The 25,127-nt window shown below is 35.7% G+C and overlaps 1 protein-coding gene across 9 annotated transcripts in view; it reads right to left on the bottom strand.

Annotated features, from left to right (window-relative positions):
- The window catches only part of KIF20B (kinesin family member 20B), an 85,274-nt gene that overhangs the window by 23,877 nt on the left and 36,270 nt on the right, over positions 1–25,127 (bottom strand). For 6 of the 9 annotated variants that reach the window (XM_049855253.1, XM_049855252.1, XM_049855257.1 and 3 more), the window contains exons 17-22: positions 24,653–24,705; positions 21,235–21,388; positions 11,154–12,393; positions 10,584–10,722; positions 9,746–9,871; positions 6,437–6,497 (exon numbers count right to left, since the gene is read on the bottom strand). In XM_049855253.1, coding sequence (XP_049711210.1) covers positions 6,437–6,497; positions 9,746–9,871; positions 10,584–10,722; positions 11,154–12,393; positions 21,235–21,388; positions 24,653–24,705 — 1,773 coding nt within the window. The remainder of the gene's footprint in view (positions 1–6,436; positions 6,498–9,745; positions 9,872–10,583; positions 10,723–11,153; positions 12,394–21,234; positions 21,389–24,652; positions 24,706–25,127) is intronic. The other 3 variants (XM_049855254.1, XM_049855260.1, XM_049855256.1) reach the window with 2 other exon arrangements.

Below are 25,127 nucleotides of genomic sequence, written 5' to 3'. Positions count from 1 at the left end.
ATGTGTGTGGCTGTATTCCAATAAAACTTTATTCACATAAATAGGCAGTAATCTGGGTTTGGTTCATGGGTTGTCATTTGCTAAATTCTGGCCTAAACAATGGAAACAGTGGAGATCAAGTAACAGAAACAGAGGGCTCAGAAGATTAAGACAGTGTTGGCAGAAAAAGGCATTCAGGTTAAGAAGTTAATAAGCCTCTAAAACCAAACATATCACAAGAAAATAAAACTACAAACCAATGTTCTCTATAAATTTAGACATAAAAATTCTCAACAGAATACTAGCAAACTGAATTCAGCAACATATAAAAAGCATTATACACCATGACCAACTGGGATTCATGCCAGCAATGCAAGGTTGGCTAAACATAGGAAAACTAATCAATATCATATATCATATTAATAAAGGACAAAAGCCACATGATCATCTCAACAGATGAAGATAAAGCATTTGACAAAATTCAATACTTTTTCATGATAAAAACACTAAACAAACTAGAAATAGAAGGGAACTCTCTCAACCTGATAAAAGGCATCTACAAAAAATCCATGCCTAACATTATACTACAGTAAAAGAATGAAAATTTTCACTTCTATTCACCATTGTTTGATGGTTCTAGCCACAGCAATTACGTAAGAAAAGGAAATAAAAGGCATCAAGATTGGAAAGGAAGAAATAAAACTATATTTACAGACGATATGATCTCGTATATAGAAAATTCTAAAAAATACACATACACACAGAAAGCATTAAAGCTCATAAACACATTTCTCAAGTTTACAGGACAAAATAGCAATAACAATTGTATTTCTATACACTAGCAATGAAAAATCCAAAAATGGTATTAAGAAAACAATTCCATTTTCAATAGCATCACAAAAAATATTTAGAAATAAACTGAACAAATTAGCAATGAAAAATCCAAAAATGGTATTAAGAAAACAATTCCATTTTCAATAGCATCACAAAAAATATTTAGAAATAAACTGAACAAAAGTTCTACATAACTTGTGCACTGAAAACTAAAAAAAATCTTTGAAAGAAATGAGACAATACCTCAATAAATGGAAAGGCATCTCATGTTCATGGATAATATTGTTAAGATAGCAACACTCCCAAATAGATCTACAGATTTAACACAATTCCTATTAAATAAAATCCCAGCTAGCTTTTTGGCAGAAACTGACAAACTGATCCTAACATGTATGTAGAAGTGCAAAGTACCCAGAATAACTAAAACAATCTTAAAAAGGATGAAAATCACACTTCCCAATTTTAAAACTTTCTTAAAAGCTACAGTAATCAAGACAGTGTGGTACTAGAATAAGGACAGACATAAAGATCAATGGAATAGAATTGAGAGTGGAAAAATAAACACATTTAAGGTCAACTGATTTTTAACAAGGGGGCAGAGACAATTCAACAGGGAATGAATAATTTTTCAACAAACAGTACTGTGACAATCAAATACTCACATGAAAAGAATAAAGTTGGACACTTATCTCACATAATACACAAAAATTAACTCAAAATGGATCAAAGACTTAAATATAAGAACTAAAACTATACAATTCTTAGAAGACATAGATGACTTTGCATTAGGCAACGGCTTCTTAGATATGACACCTAAAGGACAAGCAATTAAGAAATAAATTGGAGTTCATTAAAATTAAAAACTTCGGCTCATCAAAGGATACTATCAAGGAAGTAAAATGAAAACCCCCAGAACAAGAGAAAATATTTGCAGATCATTTATCTGATAAGGGTCTGGTATCCAGAACATATAAAGAACTCTTACAACTCCACAACAAAAATAACCCATTTAAAAAATGGGCAAAGGACCTTGTTATGGATTGAATTATGTCCCCCCAAAAATATGTGTTGTAAATCCTAACCTCTGTGCCTATGGTTATAATCCTATTTAGGAATGAGTTTTCTTTGTTATGTTAATGAGGCAGGATTAGTGTAGGGTGTATTTTGAGATATAAAAGAGATTAAACAAGCAAGCAAAAGAAGAAGAGATGCAGGAGGAGAGATCCCAAGCCATGTGAAGATCGCCCAGGAGGAGAAGCTCAGAAGAGACAAGGACCTTTCCTTCAGAGATGAGAGAGAAAGCCTATCCTAGAGCTGGCACCTTGAATTCAGACTTCTAGCCTCCTAACTGTGAGAAAATAAATTTTTGTTTGTTAAAGCCACCTACTTGCGGTATTTCTGTTACAGCAGTGCTAAATAACTAAGACAGACTTGAATGAACATTTCTCTAAAGAAGACATACTAATGACCAACAAGTACATGAAAAGATGTTTAACATCATTAAAGAAATGCAAATCAAAACCATAATGAGATACAACTTCACACCCACGAGGATGGTGTACCAGATTGAATAGTATCAAACAAAAATTGACGGCCACCCAGAACCTGTGAATGTGACCTCATCTGGAAATAGGACTTTCACAAATATAACCAAGTTATAAATGAGGTCACAGTAGATTACGCTGGGCCTTAAATCTAACATGATGGGTGACCTTATAAAAAGAAGAATATTTGGAAAGAAACACATGGAAAAGACACAGACACAGAGAGAAGATGGAGGCAAAGACTGGAATTAAGCATCTCTAAGCCCAAGGAGGAAACCCTGGTGGCATAGTGGTTAGGTGCTATGGCTGCTAACCAAAGGGTCGGCAGTTCGAATCCGCCAGGCGTTCCTTGGAAACTCCATGGGGCAGTTCTACTCTGTCCTATAGGGTCGCTATGAGTCGGAATCGACTCGACAGCACTGGGTTTCATTTTTTTTTTTTTTAAGCCCAAGGAGGAAACCCTGGTAGCATAGAGGTTAAGTGCTACGGCTGCTAACCAAGAGGTCATCAGTTCAAATCTGCCAGGCGCTCCTTGGAAACTCTATGGGGCAGTTCTACTCTGTCCTATAGGGTTGCTATGAGTCGGAATCGACTCAACGGCAGTGGGTAAGCCCAAGGAATGCCAAAGATTTCCAGCAACCACCAGAAACTAGAAGCAATTATGCTTTGATTTTAAACCTCTAGCATCCAGGACTGTGAGAGAATACATTTCTGTTGTTTAAAACCACCCAGTTCGTAGTACTTTGCTACAGCGGTTTTTGGAAACTAATAAAAATAGCTATAATATAAATAAAAACAAGTGCTGATGACAATGTAGAGAAATTGGAACCCTCACACATCACTGGTAGGAATGAAAAATGGGGCAGCCACTGTGGAAAATAATTTGGTACTTCCAAAAAAGTTAAACATAGAGTTACCATAAACCAAAAAGCAAACTCACTGTCACTGAGTCAATTCTGACTCATGGCAACCCTGTGTGCGTCAAAGTAGAACTGCACTCCACAGGGTTTTCAATGGCTGTAATCTTACAGAAGTAGACCAGACCTTTCTTCCTTGATGCCATTGGTTAGATTCAAACTGTCAACTTTTTGGTTAGTAGCTGAGCGCAAACCCTTTGTGCCACCCAGGGACCCGGAGTTACCATATGACCCAGCAATTCTACTGCTAGCGATATATCCCCCCCAAAAATGAAAACATATGTTCATATAAAAACTTGTACATGACAGAGAACCCCTGAGGGAGCAGGAGATCAGTGGGATGCAGACCCCAAATTCTCATAAAAAGACCATACTTAGTGGTCTGACTGAGACTAGAGGAATCCCGGCGGTCATGCTCCCCAGACCTTCTGTTGGCACAGGACAGGAACCATTCCCAAAGACAACTCATCAGACATGAAAGGGACTGGACAGTGGGTGGGAGAGAGACGCTGATGAAGAGTGAGCTAATTATATCAAGTGGACACTTGAGAGTGTGTTGGCATCTTCTGTCTGGAGGAGGGATGGGAGGATAGAAAGAGTTGGAAGCTGGCAAAATTGTCATGAAAGGAGAGACTGGAAGGGCTGACTCATTAGGGGGAGAGCAAGTGGGAGTACGGAGTAAGTTGTATATAAACTTATATGTGACAGTCTGACTTGATTTATAAAGTTCACTTGAAGCTTAATAAAAGTTAATAAAAAAAAAACTTGTACATGAATGTTTACCAAAGCCAAAAAGAAGAAACAACCTAAACGTCTATCAAGTGGGCAAAGATAAAATATGGGATATCCATACAATAGAATATTATTCAGCCATAAAAAGGAATGAAGTATTGATATATGCTACAGGTGAAAACACTGTGCTAAGGGAAAGGAGTCAGACACAAAATTCACATATTATATAAGCCCACTTACATAAAATGTCCACAACAGGCACAGCAATAGAGCCAGAGAGTAGATTTTAGTGGTTGCCAGGGGCTAGGGGGAATGGGGTACAGGATTTCTGTAAAGGGTAATGAAAATGTTCTGAATTTAAATAGTGGTGATTGTTGTACAACCCTGTGAATATACTAAGCACCACTAAACTGTACACTTTTAAAAGAGGAATTTTACAGTATGTAAATTATATTTCAATTTAAAAAAAGAATTTAATAAGATAGCTAAATGAAGGTATTCAGTATTTAATGGAAATTCAGAAGCCAGGGAAAACCTTAAGACCTGAAGATGTAGTTTGTTTGTTTGCTGGAAAATGTCTCACATGTTGAAATTATGGGAGTGAATGAACTCTCTAGGCAGAAAACAAAGAGAAAAAAGACGATTGATGTCTTAATCATTAAAGCTGCCAAAGTAGCTGAGGCTCATTCTGAGAGAAAGGAGGTAACTAGTACATGATAGATAACAAAAGCTAAAGCAAGAGAATTTCAAAATGGGGAAGCTACACATTACTTTTACATTTAGGAAAAATACACTCACACAATAAACAGAACTTAAATAAAGAAAATGAAGACAAGAAAGATAGTGGACAATAGTGTCAAAATAATATAAAAATTAGGGAATACAAAAAGCTAATAAATTTGAAGATATGCAGGTTATAGATGACCTGGGAGCAAGTTTCAAGAGCACAGAGAAGATGGAAGTCAGATTAAAGTACTATATTTTTATGCAAGTAACGCATGTCTTCTGTTTGTTTGCCAGCCTCGCCCCACTCTGAGGTACTCTGTTAAGCATGCTACGCCAATTTTGTTACAGCAAAATGTTAAAAAAAAAAAAATCAGCATAGCAGTGCTTATGAAAATATCTGGCAGGGGTAGGGCATGGTTGGCAAGCAAACTTAGAAGGCATGTGTTATTTGTGTAAAAATACGATAGTTGCAGTGGTCCTATGCCAAACTTCCAATATTTGGTCAAAAAAGATTGAAATAAGTATGATAAAAGTTACAGCATACCCTCATTCAAGGGAAAGTTTTTTCAGCATAGCTGAGTCTTGTCTACATTTGCCAACACTGATAAAGATCCAAAGCCAAACAGCCAAACTTGCTCCCGTTAAGTCAATTCCGACTGACTCATAGCTACCCTATAGGACAGAGCAGAACTGCCCCATGGGGTTTCCAAGGAGCGCCTGGTAGATTCGAACTGCTGACATTTTGGTTTGCAGCTGTCGCTGTTAACCACTATGCCATCAGGGTTTCCATAAGGAGTCAAACAAAAGGGATTATTTAAAAGGGTTATGGAAATAGGAGATAATGAGGGACAAGGGCCTAACCAGGAAAGGCAGGAGGAAACAGGACTGAATTAAGAAATATGTTCTCACATCCATTTACTAAAGAGTAAATATTCATCCAAGTCAACTCTACAAACGTCCATGTCGTAAAAGTAAGTAATAATCTGGTTCTCTTAACCCCTTCTCTTTGTTGGTCAAATAGAAACAGCACAGATTAGTGACGAGAGTCTGGGACTTAAGTGTGAAGCAGATCTGGGTTCAAATCCCAGCTATATTACTCACACAACTGAGAAATCATGGGGTGAACGATGCGAAGGTGGGGAATCTACATGGTTTTAAGAATAGAAATATGTATATATCATACAAAAAGATAATTTTTGTAATACTTAAAATAAGGAATCAATACAATTTGAGTAAGAAACACATATTTCAACTCCTAGGATTTGAATCTAAAATATTAGTTTTTAAAAAATATATTATTTTAAATTTAAAGATCTTTTACCTGAGGTATATTCTTTACATGACATCTATTGCATTCATCATGACTAACGTGACTTTCACTGACTTTATTTTTCACAAAATACTGGTCATTACTAAGGAATCAATGTTGCTTTGACTGAGTATTTTTTATTGTTTTGTTTTTCCAAGAGTAAACTGTAAGCTGACAAACTATTCATTAGAATGATGCTTTTCACTTTTGATAAAGTTAGATCTTATGTTGCGCCCATTTTATTTTAAAAATTTCAAAAGAAAATGTTAAATCAATTGTTTTTGTTTTTGTTTTGTTTTTTTCAGTTATTTTAATATTGGAAGTTCTATTGTTTTTTTTTTTGTTTGTTTGTTTTGCAGTTTTTTTAGCATTGGAAGTTTAAGTTTGTTCCTGACCTTTGCAAACTTTCTCATACTGTTGTAAAGCTTCTTCCATTTTCTGATTGCTTAACTGCTCCTACAAAGGAAAGAATATGCATTAAATGCAAATATAACATAAAATACACAGCAATATTTAACAGTGGGACTTGAAAACAGGGCTTAATAAGTTTGAAATCCATCTTCTACATAGGTAACTATCAGTCTCAAGCTTCCAAGTTTCTTTTGCCTTGAAGGGCAGGATGAGAAAAATAAGAAATAAAACCTTTGCACTTTTAATCTACCTCTAAGTCACCTCCCAGTTATTTTACTTACTTAACACTTTACCTACCATGTTCTCTCCCACACCATAAAAAACAGAAACAAGGAAAAAAGGTCTACCATGTATTCGGAGTACCTGGGTGGCGTAAACAGTTAAGCACTTGGCTGCTAACCTAAAGGCTCACCCAGAGGCATCTTGGAAGACCAGTCTGGGGATTTACTGTATTTTACTCAAATAACGCAGGCATTATATGTTTTTTTTTTGCCAACCACACAACCCCCTGTGCATTCTTTTCCTAGGCGAGCTTTGCACATTACATGTATGGGCGCGTTTTATTTACAAAAATACAGTACTTCCAAAAAGTCAGCCATAAAAAACCCTATGGAGCACAATTTACACTGATACCCATGGGGTCAGAAGTATATATAGGCATGGCAGGTATGCGGCTGCCCTGGGCACCACTTGAAGGGAGGGGGGTAGAATACCACTGAACAGTTTCTATTAACCATCTCAGTTTCCATCTCCAGCTGTGAGAGATCATTCAGCAAGTTAAAACTAATGCTTTTGTATTTGAGACCCTCCATGGGTCCAGGTTGACTGTGTGATCTTGCTCTGCTGAGCACAGAAGGAGAAGAAACTGCAAAAATGACTTTGAGCACATCGTAGACCAATTTTCATCAGCGAAAGCAAGGAAGGTGCAGTGCCATAATGTGTTAAGTAAAGACTGAGTTTGCGTTTTATTTTTGAGCTGATATCATGGTAAAGTTATCTAAGAGATAGGTGTCAGGTGTCAGATATTTGGACAGGGGTGCAATTTCAGTCCTTGCCATAGGTGCAATTTCTGAAGATACGCCTCTACATGGGGTCACCACAAGTCAGAATCAATTCAACAGCAAGTGGTTTGGTTTTTTTGTTTACTATGTATTTAACACAGGAGGAACAAAGAAAATCATTTAAAAAAAAAAGTTGCCTATCAATAAACTCAAAATGTGGAAAAACACGGTCCCTATATCCCCTCTAAATAGAAAGTAGTTGAGAGACCTGGAAAAAAAAAAAAAGTAACAGAACCCATAAGAGGCAAGATTAAATTATGGGGACTGGATATCCTCCAATTCTAGTTTCAACCTGTCAGATAATCTACCCTCCATTCCCAATCTCATCTAACTTCAGCGCTATCTCCTTACTTCATAAGTCTTAGAATGAATCATTGTAGAACCTGGAGCTCTCTGAATCCTATAATGAAAGGGTAGATTGTTTCATTACAATTATAGTCAAAAATAAGGTGAAAACAATTGTTTTTATACCTGAATATTTTTTAGTTTGCTTCATTTAAAAGCAAAAATGGAAGAATACAGGTAGTCCCCGGTTTAAGATGGGGTTCGTTTCCAAGTCCATCATAAGTCAGTTCTGACCTAAGTCGAATACCTCATTTTTTTCCTTTAGTTTTCATTATTACTGCATTTTATAACCAGTATCTTTATAAATTCAATCTTTGTGGAGATTAGAAATATTACATATAAACTTACAGATAAATTTTAATATACATAAAATATAAATGTCCATAAAAAAATGGACAATGTTAGCATTTTGTCAGTTGTGGTAGTAATTCCACCTGTGGAAGGTTCTGGATCATCTGGATTATCCCTGGGAATGTGGATGGCATTTCTAGTCAGAAAATTAGTGACAGTCATCTGTATGGTCCTTTTACGCGCTACAACCTTGTGTGTAGTACATATTACTAACAAAAAGATGTACATAAGTCGGGCACTACCTATACAAAGAATTCATATTTTTTATGGTCATCTTACTCATTTAATCAAAGGCAACCAAAATATTACCATTTATAATAAAGAGACTTTGCTTTTTAAATCATTTTTATAAGAACTGGAATTCATTTTTTTTTTACTTTTTCTTTTGAAATAATTTTACGTTTACAGAAAAGTTGCAAAGATAGCACAGAGGTTTCCTGTATAATCTCCCTTAGGCTTCTCCTAATGTTACCATTTTATATAACCAGGGTACATTTATTTTAAAAAATGAAGAAATTAACACTGGTACAATACTATTAACTACACTACAGACTTTATTTGAATTTTACCAGTTTTTCCACTGATGTCTTTTTTCTGTTCCAGGATACTATCCAAGATACTACACTACGTGTAGTCATCAAGTCTCCTTCCAAAACCAAAGGACGAGTCAATTCCAACTCATAAAGACCCTATAGGACAGAGGAGAACTGCCACATAGGGTTTCCAAGGCTATAAATCTTTATGGAATCAGACTACCCCATCTTTCTCCCATGGAGTGGCTGGTGAATTCAAACTGCCAACATTTCGGTTTGCAACCAAGCACTTTAACCACTGTGCCGTCAGGGCTCCTTCATGTCTCCTTGGTCTCCTCCAATCTGTGACAGTTCCTCAGTCTTGCCTTGTCTTTAATGACCTTGACATTTTTGAAGAGTACTGATCAAATATTTTATAGTACATCTTCAATTTGAGTTTGCCTGATGTTTTCTCATGATTAGACTTAAAGTATGGATTTGGGGGAAGAACAGCACAGAGAAGGTTTGCCCTATCAATATGACTTACTACTCATGACATTATTTTTGAACACTTGGTTATGGTGGTGTCTACCAGGTTTCTCCAATGCAAAGTTACTATTTTTTCCTTTCCATGCTCTGTTTGTTAGACACAAGTCATTATGGCCTTATTTAATTTTAAACAATTTATTTTTAGATTCCAGAAAAGTTCAAAACAGAATTTGTTTTAAAGAACTAGCTTAACACCTTTAGTTTCAAAGCCAAACCAAACCCCTTGTGGTTGATTCTGACTCACAGCAACCCTATAGGACAGAGTAGAACTGCCCGACAGGGTTTGCAAGGTTATAATCTTTACAGAAGCAGACTGCCACATCTTCTCCCTGAAGCAGCTGAATGGGTTAAAACCACTGACCTTTCGGTTAGCAGCCAAGTGCTTAATCACTGCACCACCAGGGCTCCTCATACATTTAATTAGACACTAAAATATATCAACAGAATTTACTTACACCACCATTAAAAACCATACCATTACCCTGAGTTGTTGAATAGTTCGCTGTTTCATTTCTATTTCCTGAGAACATTGGTTTTTCTTTTTCTCCAGTTCATTAATTTTAATCCTCAGTAATTTTTCCTCATCACGCATTACACAGACCTACAAGTGTTAATAAAACAAAGGAGATATTTTTTTAAAAAACAATACTAATTGCTTTTTGCTGTTTAAAATACATGGACACTTCTTTAAAGATTCATGTGCTTTTAACGTCCATTAGAAAAATCAGACATTCTATACACCAAGGAAACCCTGGTGGTATAATGGTTAGGTGCTACAGCTGCTAACCAAAAGGTTGACAGTTCAAATTCACCAGGCGGTCCTTGGAAACTCTATGGGACAGTTCTACTCTGTCTTGTAGTGTCGCTCTGAGTAGGAATCAACCGGATGGCAATGGATTTGTTTTTTCTTTCTGTTTTTAATACACCACATGACACAGCTTCATATTATAAGAAAATGTCTTAATATTCTAGTGGAGAATGCATATGAAAAGATCATTTTCTTCTCACATTATTTTAAGAATCTCAGATTCTATAAATGCTCTCGAAAAAGAACCCGTATAACACCTGCATACAATAGCAAAATCTTTATCATGGGAAATCAGTAGTGATACTCTAGGGAAAAAACTGGCTCAAATTTCCAAGGTTTATTGAATAATATGACCCAGTGATACAAGAAATACTTTAAAAGCTAATATATGTTTTCATCATTTTAAGAAAATGTTGAAGTTGACAAAAGATCTTTTAGATCTTAATACAGAGGAAAACAGTCTTCACCCTATTAAATTTATGGTACAACTTTTCAAATAACCAACCTCTTTCTGTACTTGCTCAATCTGCTTTTTGGCATCAGCCAGTTTCTCTTTCAGCTCAGAATAATCATCATCTTTCCTCTGAAGATCTGCTTTCAGATTCTGGGTAAGAGCTGAGCTTGCAGAGAGCTCCTCTTTCAATCTAAAATATACAAATCATATTTCTATAATGATGCACCATTAACCAACTAGGCTCATACATGCAATCTGATAACAATCTTTACAAAATTACATCTTTTCTCCAATTTGGAATGTCCAAACCATGGATGAGTCTTTCAGAGAGAATTTCATGTGATTTTATGAGCAAACCTTTGCAGAAGACTTTTGGCTTCAAAGATTTACATGAAACAAAGTACAAGCTCTTCACTCACTGTGCACACTATACTTTATCAGATTAAGTTATGCTCATCTCACTGTTCTAAAGCAACATAGTAAGAACATAACCAGTATCACTAAACTATATGTGCAGAAGTGGTGTATCTTTGGATGTGTATACTTTCACCAAAACAAACCAAAAAAAAAAAAAAGACAGTAAAATGTATGCTTTACATATTCTAATAATATTTAGCTTACTTTTCTGTTTCTTGCCTATTGGTTTCATTTTCTTCTTCCTTTAGCTGAAGCGAGTGCTTCACATCTTGCAAATTATTTGTTAATTGTGTGATTTCTTCTTTCAACTTGACTTCTCTTTCACTTAAATCTTTGGTGTTCTTGACAGAATCCTGAAGATTTGCTTGCAATTCTTCCAGGTTTCTTTCCAGCTTAAGGATGACAGACTCCTTTTCCAATATTTCTTGTTCTAACTTGGCTGACAAATTGTATTTGTCTTTCTGTGTCTCTAAGATTGTTTCCAGTTCCTGTATTTTTGCCTTACAACAAGTAACGTCTTGTGTAAGCTCTGAAAATGCTCTTTTTCCTTCAACTACATGCTGTACTTCAACATTAAGACTAATGGTTTTTTCTTGCAGTTCTTCTTTCAGCTGTTGTATAAGACTTTCTTTTTCTTTTAGTAGGTCATCTTGATTTTTATTCTCCCTCTCTTCTGCATTTAGTCTATCATTTTCATCTTTATAGCTTTTCACTTCTACCTGTAATTTTTCAACTTTTTGTTCCAGCTCTTGGATCTGATGACTTTTTTGGGAGGAGGCCTTCACAATCTCCTTACATTCTTCCCAAATGGCTTCAATACTAGAGTAGAAAGAACTTTCCCGACTGAGTCCTTGAATACAAGATTCTTTAATCTGCTGACTTACCAAATAATCGTCATCTAGAAGGTGTAACTGTGTAGTCAGCAAACTATCCTCCTGGGAACCATTTGACAGATCCCTGAGACTGAGTAAATCTATGTTTGAGATCTGAGAACCTGAATCAAGCATACGTAATTCATCTATTTTTGTCTGCATCAATTTTATTTTTGAAACATTATTTGTTATGGTTTTTCTCGCAGTTACTAGCTCATTTGACAGTTTCATAATCTTTTCCTCCTGTCCTTGATTTATACCTTTCTGCACATGTAATTCAGAAATTGCATTTTCATATTTTGATTGAATTTGTTGGACCTCTATACTTAAATCAAAAATCTTTTTTTCAGAAGAAGAAAGTTCCTCCTGCAAACTAACAATCTGCTTATTTAATTCTGCTTTTTCTTCTTTTTCATTTATAAGTTCATTCTCAATAGTGAGTAAATGCGTTTTCAACTCCTCATTATTTTTTTGTAAAACTCTAATGTCTTCCTCTTCTTTGGAAATGTTTTGTTGCATATCTTCGCTTTTCTTGTGATCTTCAGAGATAGACGGGCTAATATTTATAGGTCCTTTAAAAGTAAGAAAATTGTTATTAATTTAGCAAATCTTAATAATACTAAAAAATTACCGTATGAGTCAATATTCAAACATAGTGAAAAACAGAAATATGTTGTTGAAGGAAAAAGAAAAAAACAGGTTGCAGAGTATATGTGGTATATGCTCATTATGTAAAAATTATAGTTCCATAAATTAATATTTAACATGCAAAGAGAGTTAGCAAAGGAAGTACACTATCTCTGAATAGTACCCAGTTATTTCTTTCTTCTTTTAGTATAATTTAAAATTTCTATGAAAAATCTTTATTATCATTATAAAATGTGGCAAAGAGGAGGAGCTCACATAATGAAACACCATAGGCAAACATCCCATATCCTAAAAAAGTTTTTAAAGTCCAATTATATGATGGATTCTATTAAATTAGTGATTTGCAAATTGATTACCTAAATTTCCATAGCTAAAATTAAGAAAAACTGTTAGAAGCAGGACAACATGGCAAAGTAAGTGGATGCTCCCCAGCAACTAACTCACTGAACAATGAATAAAAAACAAGCACAAACTGAAATCTCGGAACTCTGGACAACAGATTAGGTACTGGAGAGTCAGGGTGAGTCCAGAAGTTGGGTAGAGGAGGAAAGCAGTTGGCTCAGAAGCCAGGAGATCCTACCTGCTAACACAGGACACACTCAGTCATCACAGCCATTTTGGGATGGGGCTGGCTAACAAACACAGAACACAGAAAAGAAGCTAATTTGAGGAATCTCTAGCTTGATGTTTTTTAAGGCAGCATCAATTGGTCATGGAAGTCTGCCAGATATGCAATTGGGAGGGAGCAAAGGGACGGTGGTGTTGTGTGAGCATGCTGGCTGTTGAGCATCACCAAGATCCCATTCAGTCGGGCTCTAGGGCTGAGAGGTACTGCAAGAGGAATACTTTAGACTGACATGGACAAAGGAAACAGCCCACAGTGGGCCACTGTGGGAGTGTCTGTGCAGAGGCACTGGTGAGAGAAAGGCATAGAAAGCCCCAAACTGTTGCCAGAGTAAAGTCAAGCCGCACTGTTTACAGCAGAGTCTCCGAACAACTAACTTCCCACTCTCGCACATGTGCATTGAATTCCAGAAACCAAGCATACAGAACTCCTGAAACGTTACTGGAAATAAACTAAGAATAAGAGTGCCATCTAGTGGTTCTCAGGAGAAGACATCAAGCCCACTGCTGCTGGGTCATTTTGACTCATAGCAAACCTGCAGGGCTGAGGGAAACTGCATCCTTTGGGGTTCCCAGAGCTGTTAGTGGCTGGTGGGTACAGACCCCAGCCTTTCAGTTGGCAGCTGGGCAGCTGCCAGCTGCGCCACTGGGGTGTCCAGTCAGAAAATTTACCGACAATTAACAGAATAAAAAATTTGAAGCAAAATTTTTAAAAAAAAATAAAATGGCCCAAGTGCAACAAAAGTTAGTAAAACACACAAAATTACAACAGAAAATGGAGCAAGCAAAAGCAAAATATGAGGAAGAGGAAATCTCCCTTATGGAAGCCAGAATAATGCAAAGATTTGATAATTTTCAAACTACGGTACTAAATATGTTCCAAGACAGGAAAAGGACACAGAAAACAAACCAGGGGAGTTCCGGAAACAAATAGAGGAGCAAAATGAGAAACTTAAAGAAACTGAAAACAATAAATAATAAAGAGAACTACTGGCACTGAAGAATAAAACACGCAAATTAAAGCAAGAGAAACACTTAACAATAGAGTCAAACAGACAAAAGACAGAATAAGTGAACTAGATGACAAAATAACTGAACTTATCAAGTCTTAAGAGAAAAGAACAAAGAAAAGCAAACAAACTTGGAAGGAAATGTGGGATTCAGTTAAGAAATCTAACATTAGAATTATTGGAATCCCAGAGCATCATAACGATAAAGCCCCAGAAAAAAATCCAATAGAGAATCAGAGAGAATTTCCCAGACTTGAACAGAGAACCAGTCCTGCAAATACAGGAAGCTACACAAACCCCAATCAGAAGAGATACAAAAAAGATCAACTCTGTGACATATCCTAGTAAAATTTCTTGAAAACCAAAGAAAAGGAGAGAATCCTGAAAGCAGCAGCAATGACAACAAAAAAGAACACAATATAATATACCAAGGGTCTTCCAAAAGAATGGATGTGGGTTTCTTCCCAGAAACTCTCAAGGCCAGAAGACAATGGAGCAATATATATACTGAACCAAAACAAATGCCAACTAAGAATTCTTTACCTAACAAAAACAAGGGGAAAATTAAGACATTCCCAATGAAACAGAAGCTCTGGGAATTTGCCACTACCAGACCAGCTTTGCAAGTATTACTGAAGGAAGTACTCCAAATGGAAAGGCAAAAGCATTAAGAAATAAGAACAAAGCAAGTTTATCAAATATAAGTAGTACATTGATATTAATGGAGACACACCAACAGAAAGGGGGAGGGAGAAGCATATCAGGAATAGATTTATTTATGTTAAGGTTGTATGTTAACTGCTGTTCATTTGGCAAACGGTGCTGTAATTGTAAGTTGTGTAATGCAACATATGTGGTAACCACTAAGAAATCACCAAGAAGAAACATTCAGAAGACAAGAAGGAAGATACCAAAAAGGCTCGCTTCAAGAAAGCACCCAAATTCAAACAAAAACAGAAAAGTCAGAATGAAAAAACAAAGAAGACAGGAATCTCTCAAAAAACAAATAGCAAAATATATGACATAGACGTTTCATTTTCAGTAACAACCTTAAACGTAAATGGTCAAAAGGTCCCAAACAAAAGGCAGAAAATGCAGAATGGATAAAAGAAAAATGATCCACCCTTTTGCTGTTTAAAAGAAACACATCTTAGACAAAAGGACACAAACATGCTGAAAATAAAAGGATGGAGAAAAAAAAGTTCCATGCAAACAATAAACAAAAAAGAGCAAGGCTGGCCATACGATATTACATAAAACAGAATTTAAATCAAAACCTACTACAAGAGATAAAAAGGACATTACATAATAACAAAAGGGTCAATCCAGCAAGTAGACGTAACAATTATAAATATATATGCACCTAACAGCAATGCACCAAAATACATGAAACAAATACTGACCAGTATAAAAGGAGAAACAGCCAGCTCCACAATAATAGAAATACCTGATGATTTGCTTCTGTAAAGATAACAACCAAGAAAACCCTATGGGGCAGTTCTACTCTGTCACACAGATCGCTGGGTCGGAATCAACTGAACAACAACAACATACTTTTTTATTATATATGGGACCTTTAAGCATAAGAAATTTGATTCTTACCCATTTTATGGAGATACCAAATAAAAATATAAGTGAAATCAATAGGTCTTTCTCCTATGGACCAGCTGGGTAGGTTCGAACCACCAATCTTTCAGTTAGCAACTGAGTGTTCAAGAAGTATAAGGGAGTACTAAGCCACAAAAGTAGAAAACAATTATAAGGGAGGCCTGGCTCAAAATCTTCTTCTTTAAGAAACCTATTACTTTCAGCTGGTGTTGTCTCATGAATTTAAAAAGGGTCTGTTTTAGAGTTTTCTTTTTAACTTAGCCCTACCTTCATCCTCTGCATTTTAGCACTTGGAAATTATATATCAATATAATGTCTTTCTTTCACCTACTAGATTCCAAACTTCCTGACGGCAAACTCCCTCTGTCTTATCTTTATATGCCCTGAAAAAAATATATCTAAATAAAATATTTTTTTTAATTTAGCTACAACACATATATCCTTTTCCACCTCTAAGACACATCATTGTACCAGAAAACACTTATTTAATTTCAGCAATCAGAAACCAATTTTAGTTGTAGATATACACAAATTCTTAATGAGATATACACCAGCTGTATTAACTTGGTAACTTTAATGTTACTTCACGTTTAAAAATGTAAGGTCCTCTCTTCTATAACATCTTTTTACAACAGTGATTCCCAAGTTCTATCGGACAGAAAAAATCATTCAAGGGCCTTATTGAAATATAGACTTCCGGGACCCATCCACAAAATTACTGACTTGGTAAGTCTGAGGTGGGTTGTACAAACATTTTGAGAATTACGGCATTAAGCAAATTATTTTTGAAAATTTTCTGGGAGAAGTGGACAGTTACCTTCATAACCACTTCTGGGATCTAAACCTACTTGTCTGCTTCATTATGAAGCCTTTATCAGGTGGCCCTGCTACATATAATCATTCTGTAAAAGTCAAACGTCAAACCTCATGTAAGTATGAGATTCAAATCTTTGAAAAACCTGTGCACTCTAGTTGGGAGATGACAGTAACCCATGGAATACACATGGAATGAATCTGTTCCATGAAGAAGTCACCATTTTTGAGATCATAAAAAGCTCTTTTTAAACTTTGGAGAAATCTATCATCCCATATGGTAACCCTGGTGGTGCAGTGGTTAAAAGCTATGGGTGCTAACCAAAAGGTCAGCAGTTCAAATCCACCAGATGCTCCTTGGAAACTCTATGGCGCAGTTCTACTCTGTTCTATAGGGTCGCTATGAGTCGGAATCGACTCAACGGCAGTGGGTTTGGTTTTGGTTTTATCATCTTATATACAAACATGTAAGTTTCTACCTTCCTATATACTAATCTCTGTTGAAGTTGTAAGCAAAATAAAGGAAGAGCATAAACATTTATGAAAGGTCCTTCAGGTACAATTATATAATGTGGGAAAAAAACACGAAGTGATTATTTGTTCTTAAGATTTTTAATCCCATGACCCCTTTTGATAAATTTAAAACCCTCCCACTCTCACAAGATAATGAGTTGTGCCCAGTGGGTGTATGCCTCCCCAAAAAGAAATCACTATATAACCTGAGAATCTCATCTCTCCACTTCATTCAGTTAATTTATTCAATTTTGCCTTCTAGTAGTAAATATGCAAAAATAAGTTTTTGTACAATTTTATTTTCCAAATACAATCCACATCTTTTGCTTCACCCAACTGTCTAAATGCTCTTGGGTAGCTGTAATTATGTAATTCTTATTATGGGGTCCTAAGGCTGTCTTTATTTTAATACAGTCTAATTTTAAATGCTCATTGGACAAGGCTTTCTTATCTATAATTTATATTGTCTCTCCAGTTTCAAAGAGGTGAGGGGAAATACGGTGTCACTTCTACTGTATAGGGCCCTGAAGGCGCAAAGATTAAGACCTCTAGCTGCTCCTTGGAAACCCTATGGGACAGTTCTACTCTGTCCTATATAGGATCACTAAGAATCAGAATTGACTCAACGGCAACGGGTTTCTGCTGCATAGCCTCACATTCTCAAAAGCTGCTGAATTTATTTTTTAAACCTTTTCAAATAATAGCAGTTACATTTTCCTAACTTACTTCCTCAAGACCATCAGTTTAATGTAAGAATTCCAGCTATTCTGGAATCTTTAACTTAAAAAGATTTGCCCCTCTTACTTTGACAACAAATTTGACCACCTACTCATGGATTTTTAAAAAAATAATCTTCAACTTATATACTATTTTTCATTAGATACATAAATTGTCTCCTAGCATCTTACCAAAGTCGTAGCTGGTCACCCCAAAGTGGTATAGCCCAATGTATTCACTGGTTCGGACTTCTACTTTTCTTTCAACTAAAGTTTCTATTTATGATCCTATTTCATACAGAAGACTTCATCAGTAGAAATGACTAATTGACAAAAAGCTAAATATGATAATAGTGTTGAATTATTTTTCATAACTTAAAAATGTTCAAAAAATCCTCTTGCTCTTTAAAAAGACAAGTTGAAAAAAAATCTGTGTCAGTTAAAAGTGACAACAGAGCCTGCAAACAGACTGAGTACCTTGAGATTTGAGTTATACATACTATATAGATACAGTAATCCCAGAAGTGAATAGAAAAGGCTGAAATTTTATTCTTTCTGTATTCACTTCTGGGATTATTGTATCTATATAGTATGTATAACTTCTGTGATCAAGGTTGTTCTCTTAATTTTAGTAACTAGTATTATCATAACATATAATGCAAATTAGGTGATTTGCTTTTGTACCTGCTTTTCTTTTTCAGATATTCATACCGTTCTTTCATTAAGTTTTAAATAAAAAATCTGTAGAACATATTCAGGACAGCCTTGCCAGGGAGAAATAAAACTACTAGCCCAGCAATAATATTGGGAAAAGGATTTTCTCCATATCTAGAGTAAAGTTAACTTATAAAAGGTAAACATAAACAGAAGAGAATGCAGTTAACACTTTAACTGGATATTTACACTACTTTCAACCTCTCCTTCTTCTGCATACACATATTATGTTATGTTATAAAGAATTATAGTTTTGATTGAGAAATCAGAGGTAAGCAGATTGCTTTGTATCTCCAATGCTATCTGAAGGCTTATTTCTAGGACAATTTACATGGTGACAGCTTCCCCAAAGTATAAATACAGTGACCTCAAACAAATTCACTTTCATGAGGAAAAAAGCCTTGCATTCCTTGTAAATAACAGGAAATGTGGATTCTATGCAAATACCAACCCCTTGACCCTATCCTAACAGTTACAGAAGTCAAATTGTTCCACAGATTTTTAAGAAGTGATTTAGCAAGAAGGAAGAGTAGTTTTCATTTGATACCTTATGTAATCCCTATAGCATGGGGTCACCATGAGTCAGGGCCAACTTGACAGCAGGTGACAATAACATAGTCTCGAACAACATGGATAATCAAGAATTAGCCATTCAAAGTGACTGTGAATTATAGTAGAAAAAAGTACTTTGTTATGTTACCTAAACTGCCTTTAACTCACCCACACCCAAATTATTTATAGCTAAAAACTATAGTACTTTCACAATCTTTTTCTTCATAAATGGGGTACTTTTAGGATTAGGCCTAAAAAAAGGCATACTGTATAGATTATTTGCTCCTGCACACTTCTACTTACCTAGGTGATCTACTGATCCTACAATCACAATTACTCCATGGCACAGCACAGACCAAGTTGGAAGAAAGGAACCACTTGCTGCTGTGGAATCAATTCCAACTCACAGTGATCCAACAGGACAGAGTAGAACTGCCCCATAGGGTTCCCAAGGCTGTAATCTTTACAGCAGACTGCTACATCTTTCTCCAGTAGAGCTGCTGGTGTGTTCGAGCAACCGATCTTTTGGTTGGCAGCCAAGTGCTTTAACCACTGTGCCACCAGAGCTCCTTCAATGAAAGGAACAGTGCTATGAAAATCAAAGCAAGGTATCCTCCCATTAGATAATGTACCCTTCTTCAATAGATAACAGAAGGCTAACCATTCTAACTATTCACAGTGGAGTCCCTGGGTGGTCAAACAGTTAACGTGGTTGGCTACTAACCAAAAGGTTGGCAGTTCAAGTCTACTCAGAGGTGGCTCAAAAGAAAGGCTTAGTGCTCTACCTCCAAAAAGTCACAGCCATGAAAAAACCCTATGGAGCACAGTTCTACTCTGACACACGAGGTCACCATAAGTTGGAATCAACTCGATGACAACTGGTTGGTTAACTATGCATATTAGTCTCATCCATTTAGCTCATACAAGCACTACCGTAAATCACGTACCTAAGCCTATGCTATTCCTTAAACATGCAATTTTGAAAATATTTGTTTTACTGAAGGCATACAAGGTGCTTACTATTTTGGTTTCTTACTCCATTTTATTCAACCCTGACAGTCTCAGGGTGCAGGTAGTATGACTTTATTTCACTAATGATGAAAGAAAGACTGAACACATCCAATTTCTCAAGGTGAACCTGCTAGTAGGAAGTAGCAAAGTCTGATTTCTAAAGCTAATGCACTTTCATTTAGAAAACCCTGCCTAAGAAATATTCAGTAGCTCAGAGATAACTTAAAGAATACTGACAAAGTAACATACCATCTTTTCCCTTTTAAATCAGGAAAAAAAAAGTTGGTATGTTCCTGTACATAAACAGAGTGATACAGTAGTACAGAGTAAGGATACACTCTACATTTTCTTAACAATTCTGTGGTAAATACAACAATTGGGCATATTTGTTTTTAGCAATATTAGCTCAAAGACTTACTATCAAATATCCTTTTCTCCAAATGAATAAGAATGCAAAGGAAGAAAAAAAATGTGAAGAGATTTTAGCAAAAATGGATATTACAATTATTTACAATGAAGTGTAACATTTTAACTATTATAAGCGTAGAAGTGAAAGCTATAATGATAGGCAAGCAAAAGAAACACGTGATAATCCACAGTATCTAAAAACACTTACTAAAATAAAGCCAAAAAAAAACCAAACCCATTGCCATAGAGTTAATTCCAACTAAAGGCAGCTTTAAACACAGTAGTCCCCCCTCTTATTCACAGTTTCATTTTCCACAGTTTCACTTACCCTCCGTCAACTGCGGTCGGAAAATGTTAAATAAGCAGCATGATGAAATCTCACGCGTTCCCATTCTGTCCCGCCCGGGGACCACATTCACATAACTTTTATTACAGCATATTGTTACAATCGTTCTATTTTATTATTTATTATTGTTGTTAAACTCTTACTATACCTAATTTATAAATTAAACTACATCACAAGTATGCATGTATAGGTCAAAACACAGTATACATAGGGTTGGGTACTATCCAGTTTCAGGCACCCACTGACTATCCCCTGCAGATAAGGGCGCCTAATGTACACCTATTCTCTGACAGTTTATAACTTACTAGCATAAAAGCTAGTATTAGTGACATTTAAATTTCCCCATGTTTTTTTCTTAGACAAGTAAATTTTCTTCTATATGAATTTTTCTGTTTACTAGTTTAGGAGCTAACTTTCTTAAAGGCCTCCTGCTGGCAGCTGAAGCAGTACCTTTCTTTGCTGGTGGTTCATCTTGTTGAAGAAGTTCATTTTCATTTGATCTTTTTCTTCCTGAAGAGGTTTTAGTTTTGCTGTCCTTAGGTATTTCAACTATTTCAGTGTAAGTCAATTTATTGTTTATTATTAAAGATGCATCAGTCTTGTCCTAAAGTAAAAGAAATGAATTCACTTATAGAGAGCAACAATCCATGTAAAAAGTACACAAATTATCTTTCAATAGTGTATCATAAAAATTTTCCATATCTGTGGAAACATCTGCGAAGTTATTTCTTAAGCCCTGCCCTAAAATAACTGATGGCTTTGGCAAATGAAAAAAAAAAAAACTTAATTTGTACACTCACCATAGATGACAAAAAAAAAAAAAACCTGTTGTAAAATCCAGTTAAGCCTCTAGTTTCACACTGATACCTAAAAATAAATTCATCCTCATACTTCCTACAGTGATTGATAGTGAATTAGAGGTTAACTTGGAAACAACTAGAGCACTCTAAGACCACTTACTCCATCACATTCAAAATATGTTTTGAAAAGTATGAAAACACTAAGACCATTATTTGATAAAATTGTTTCTTGTAGATATTTTTACTTAAAACCTTGAGCTCCCACACTAGGAACTCACCAATTAATCTGTTTTGTAACCAACATCTCTTAAACATAAGAAGCATCTCTAATAACTCCCAGAAAAACAGTCTGACCTTGGCTTCTAGTCAACATACATATACATATATATATTCAAAGATATACACTCAACATACAGCTTTAGCACTGAAGTCCTAAATTGGGTATTTTTTTCTTTTTAAGGTAAAGACTATGTTCCCTAAAAGGCTGGCAGAAAGAAGGTACAATGCAGTCCTATTTAGGAAAAGTGAAACTATGGTTAACTATGCAAGTCTAAAATGGAATTAAGAGAAAGTATATTTTAAGGGAAAAAACTCATTAAATCCCTGAATACTGGTAACAATCCATTTTGGGAAAAAAAATACATAAAAAACAAAAAGCGCCATTTTACATCATAAAACCAGCAAATGTTTTATCTATAGGAAATACAGGTGACTTTTTAAGTCATCAAATAACGAGTTATTAAAAAAAAAAAAAAGTGCTGACCCTGCTTGTGTACAACCAAATACCTCACGGAATTTGGTTCCTTGATTGAAAGGTTTAGGGGTATAGTTTCATGGGACACCCCAGTTAATTGGCCTAATGTGTTCAGTGCTTCTGTTTGACCTTCACTGTGCAGTGCCTGGGGTGTTAAAATTAGCTTGCAAGCAGCCATCCAAGGCACAACAATTGGTCTCTAGTCACCTAAAGGAACAGGGGAAGAAGAGTCAGGCATAGGAGGAGGAAATGTAACGTGTGGCTAACTGCCTCCATGAACAGCTGCCTCCTTTGCCATAAGACCAGAGGAACTGGATGGTACCCCGCTACCGTTACTGAATATTTTGATCAAAGATTCTTCAATAGAATCTTTGATCAAAAGGGGGAAATGCACAACAGAATTTCAAAATCTCACAGACTCCAGAATTTCTGTAGTCATGAAGGCTAGATGAACCCCAAAACTACTCTCTTGAGATAATCTTTAAACCTTAAACCAAAATTATTCCCTGGAATCCTCTTAAAACTAAATAGTTTAGCTTCACTAGTAAAGAATGTCTGCCTTAAACATCGTGCTGTTTTAAGATATACCTATATGGGATCAACAGCAACTCAAAAGATTAGATAGGAGCCTTAGAGGGCAGTGAATTTATGTTAATTGGAGAGGAACAACTCAGAAAAGGAGAACAAGAATGATCGTATAACTCAAAGAATATAATCAATGTCACTGAACTGTACATGTAGTAATTGTTGAATTGATGTATGTCCTTTTGTGTATATTCTCAACAGTAATAAAAAAATTACCCTTTCATGCATAAAAAAACCAAAGTTTTATAAGACATTTCTAAACAGAAGATGTCATAAAGAACAACCTCCGTGTTTTCTCATAATTAGTCCCTTGATGTCACTGATAAACAACATCCTGAGAACAGATGGATCACAACTCTGACAAAGCTTGAGAATTTACAAACACTCCACATAACATGTTCAGATTGCCTCCCCCCTCCACCCTTAGCACCTAACAGAATGACCTGGCCGGTTTTTTTCTACCTTCAAACTATACAATCCTCACCAAAAATCTATCCTCCAGAAGTCACTGTAATAGAAAGGAATGTTTTTTGCTCTTAGGATATGCTTGGATAGGAAATAAGATAAAGAACCACCATTCAACATAAACTGCTAAGAGAGCATAAAACTTTTGCATCATTGGAAAGAGTCTACTTTTAAAACAAGCTTTGGAACAATGACCCTAGTTCAACAGTTATTCACCACAGTCAGGTTATGTTCCAAATTAGTATGGATTTGTTTATCTCTGTATTTATGTGAATATTTAGCACAATGTTTTAGTTGATAAAACAGGGTCTAGAACTTATCTATAAAGTTTGTTTACAGGCAAGAATTAATTAAATTAGCAATTCTTTTTTTTTTTTTTTAACTTTTTACTTTTTCCCGTGGCTGTTGATTCTAACTCATGGCGACTCCAAGTGTTAGAGTGGAACCGAATTCCATAAGTTTTTCTTGGTTGTAATTTTTAATGAAGCAGATCTTTAGGCCTTTCATCTCTGGCTCCACGAGGTGGGTTCAAACCACCAATACTTAGGTTAGTGGTCCAGCACAAACCATCTGTGCCACTCATAGGCCTCATTACTATTGCTTACTTAAAAACTGCTAACACACTGTGGTTTGCTAACATATTAGAGAAAGAGATATAACACTATGTTAAATTTCCAACCATTTTCTTTGAAGTTGTAGTGGCCAGAAGTAATCTGTCTCTGGCTTTCCTTTTTCTTGTTTTTATTTTCCTTCCCAAAACCAAAGACCAGGTTAAAAAAACCCAGATCGAGTAATCAGAGTAAAAGTGTGCAGTGAATGAACAAATAAAAGTACCGAGAGCCTGCAGGTTCAGCAATTAAGGTACTGGAAAAAGTCAGGCCCTAAGTAAGTCCCAAAGGTCTTAACCTCCCCTATTTCACAATTCAATTTCTTCTCTTTATCCCTTCTACCACCGCCCATTACCCCAAATCAAAGTCTTCATCAATGATCACCGGAACTCTTCCCATAGCCTCCTGACTGGTCTCTCTGCCTCCAGCCTAATTTCATTTCAAGACGTAAGACTTTTCTAGAAGAATTCAAGAAATTTTACAGTGGCCACCATCAAAAAGAGGTATGAGCAGAAAAGGACTTGTGCTTTTCAATTAATCACATTCATTTATTACTATCAAAATTATTTTTAAAATAAATGTGCCTAGTCATTCATGCCCTCTTCATTTACTTAAGTTCCTTATCAAGATAAAGTAAATAAAGCTTAAAATAGTACCTTATTAGAGTTCTCGAGCTCTTGAGCCAATGAATTTAAATTAATTTCTGATTCTGAAAAAATAGAGAACAAATTAATAATGAAAATAAGCATCTTAAAAAATATATAGTGGAATAACTATGGAATATAAGTTGTTATAGTAGACACTAATGTTACTTTCAGGAAAGAAGATTTTGGCCAGTACTTGATGCACACAGCACTCAGCTGCTAATTCTACCAGCAGAGAGTAATGTTTCAGAAAAACCCACTCTCAAATAGCCGCTCAGAGGGGTAAATAGTAAAGAACAACCAGTGTAATGTGAAGGAAGAGAGGAGCCAGTGTCTTTCTGGTCTACTTCATAGTCAGAGGCAACATTTACCTACTATTTTTCACTCATCTTGTTTCACACAGAAAAGGGCAAAGAATAGAGCATTTCACGTAACTCTCTTAAAAGCCAGATGTGACAATCTTACATATATACATACATATATATAT

Source organism: Elephas maximus, chromosome 16 (genome assembly GCF_024166365.1).
Source record: "Elephas maximus indicus isolate mEleMax1 chromosome 16, mEleMax1 primary haplotype, whole genome shotgun sequence".
NCBI lineage: Eukaryota > Metazoa > Chordata > Mammalia > Proboscidea > Elephantidae > Elephas > Elephas maximus.
The sequence above is the reverse complement of the archived record's forward strand: the minus strand, read 5'-3'. Positions and strand labels throughout refer to the sequence as shown.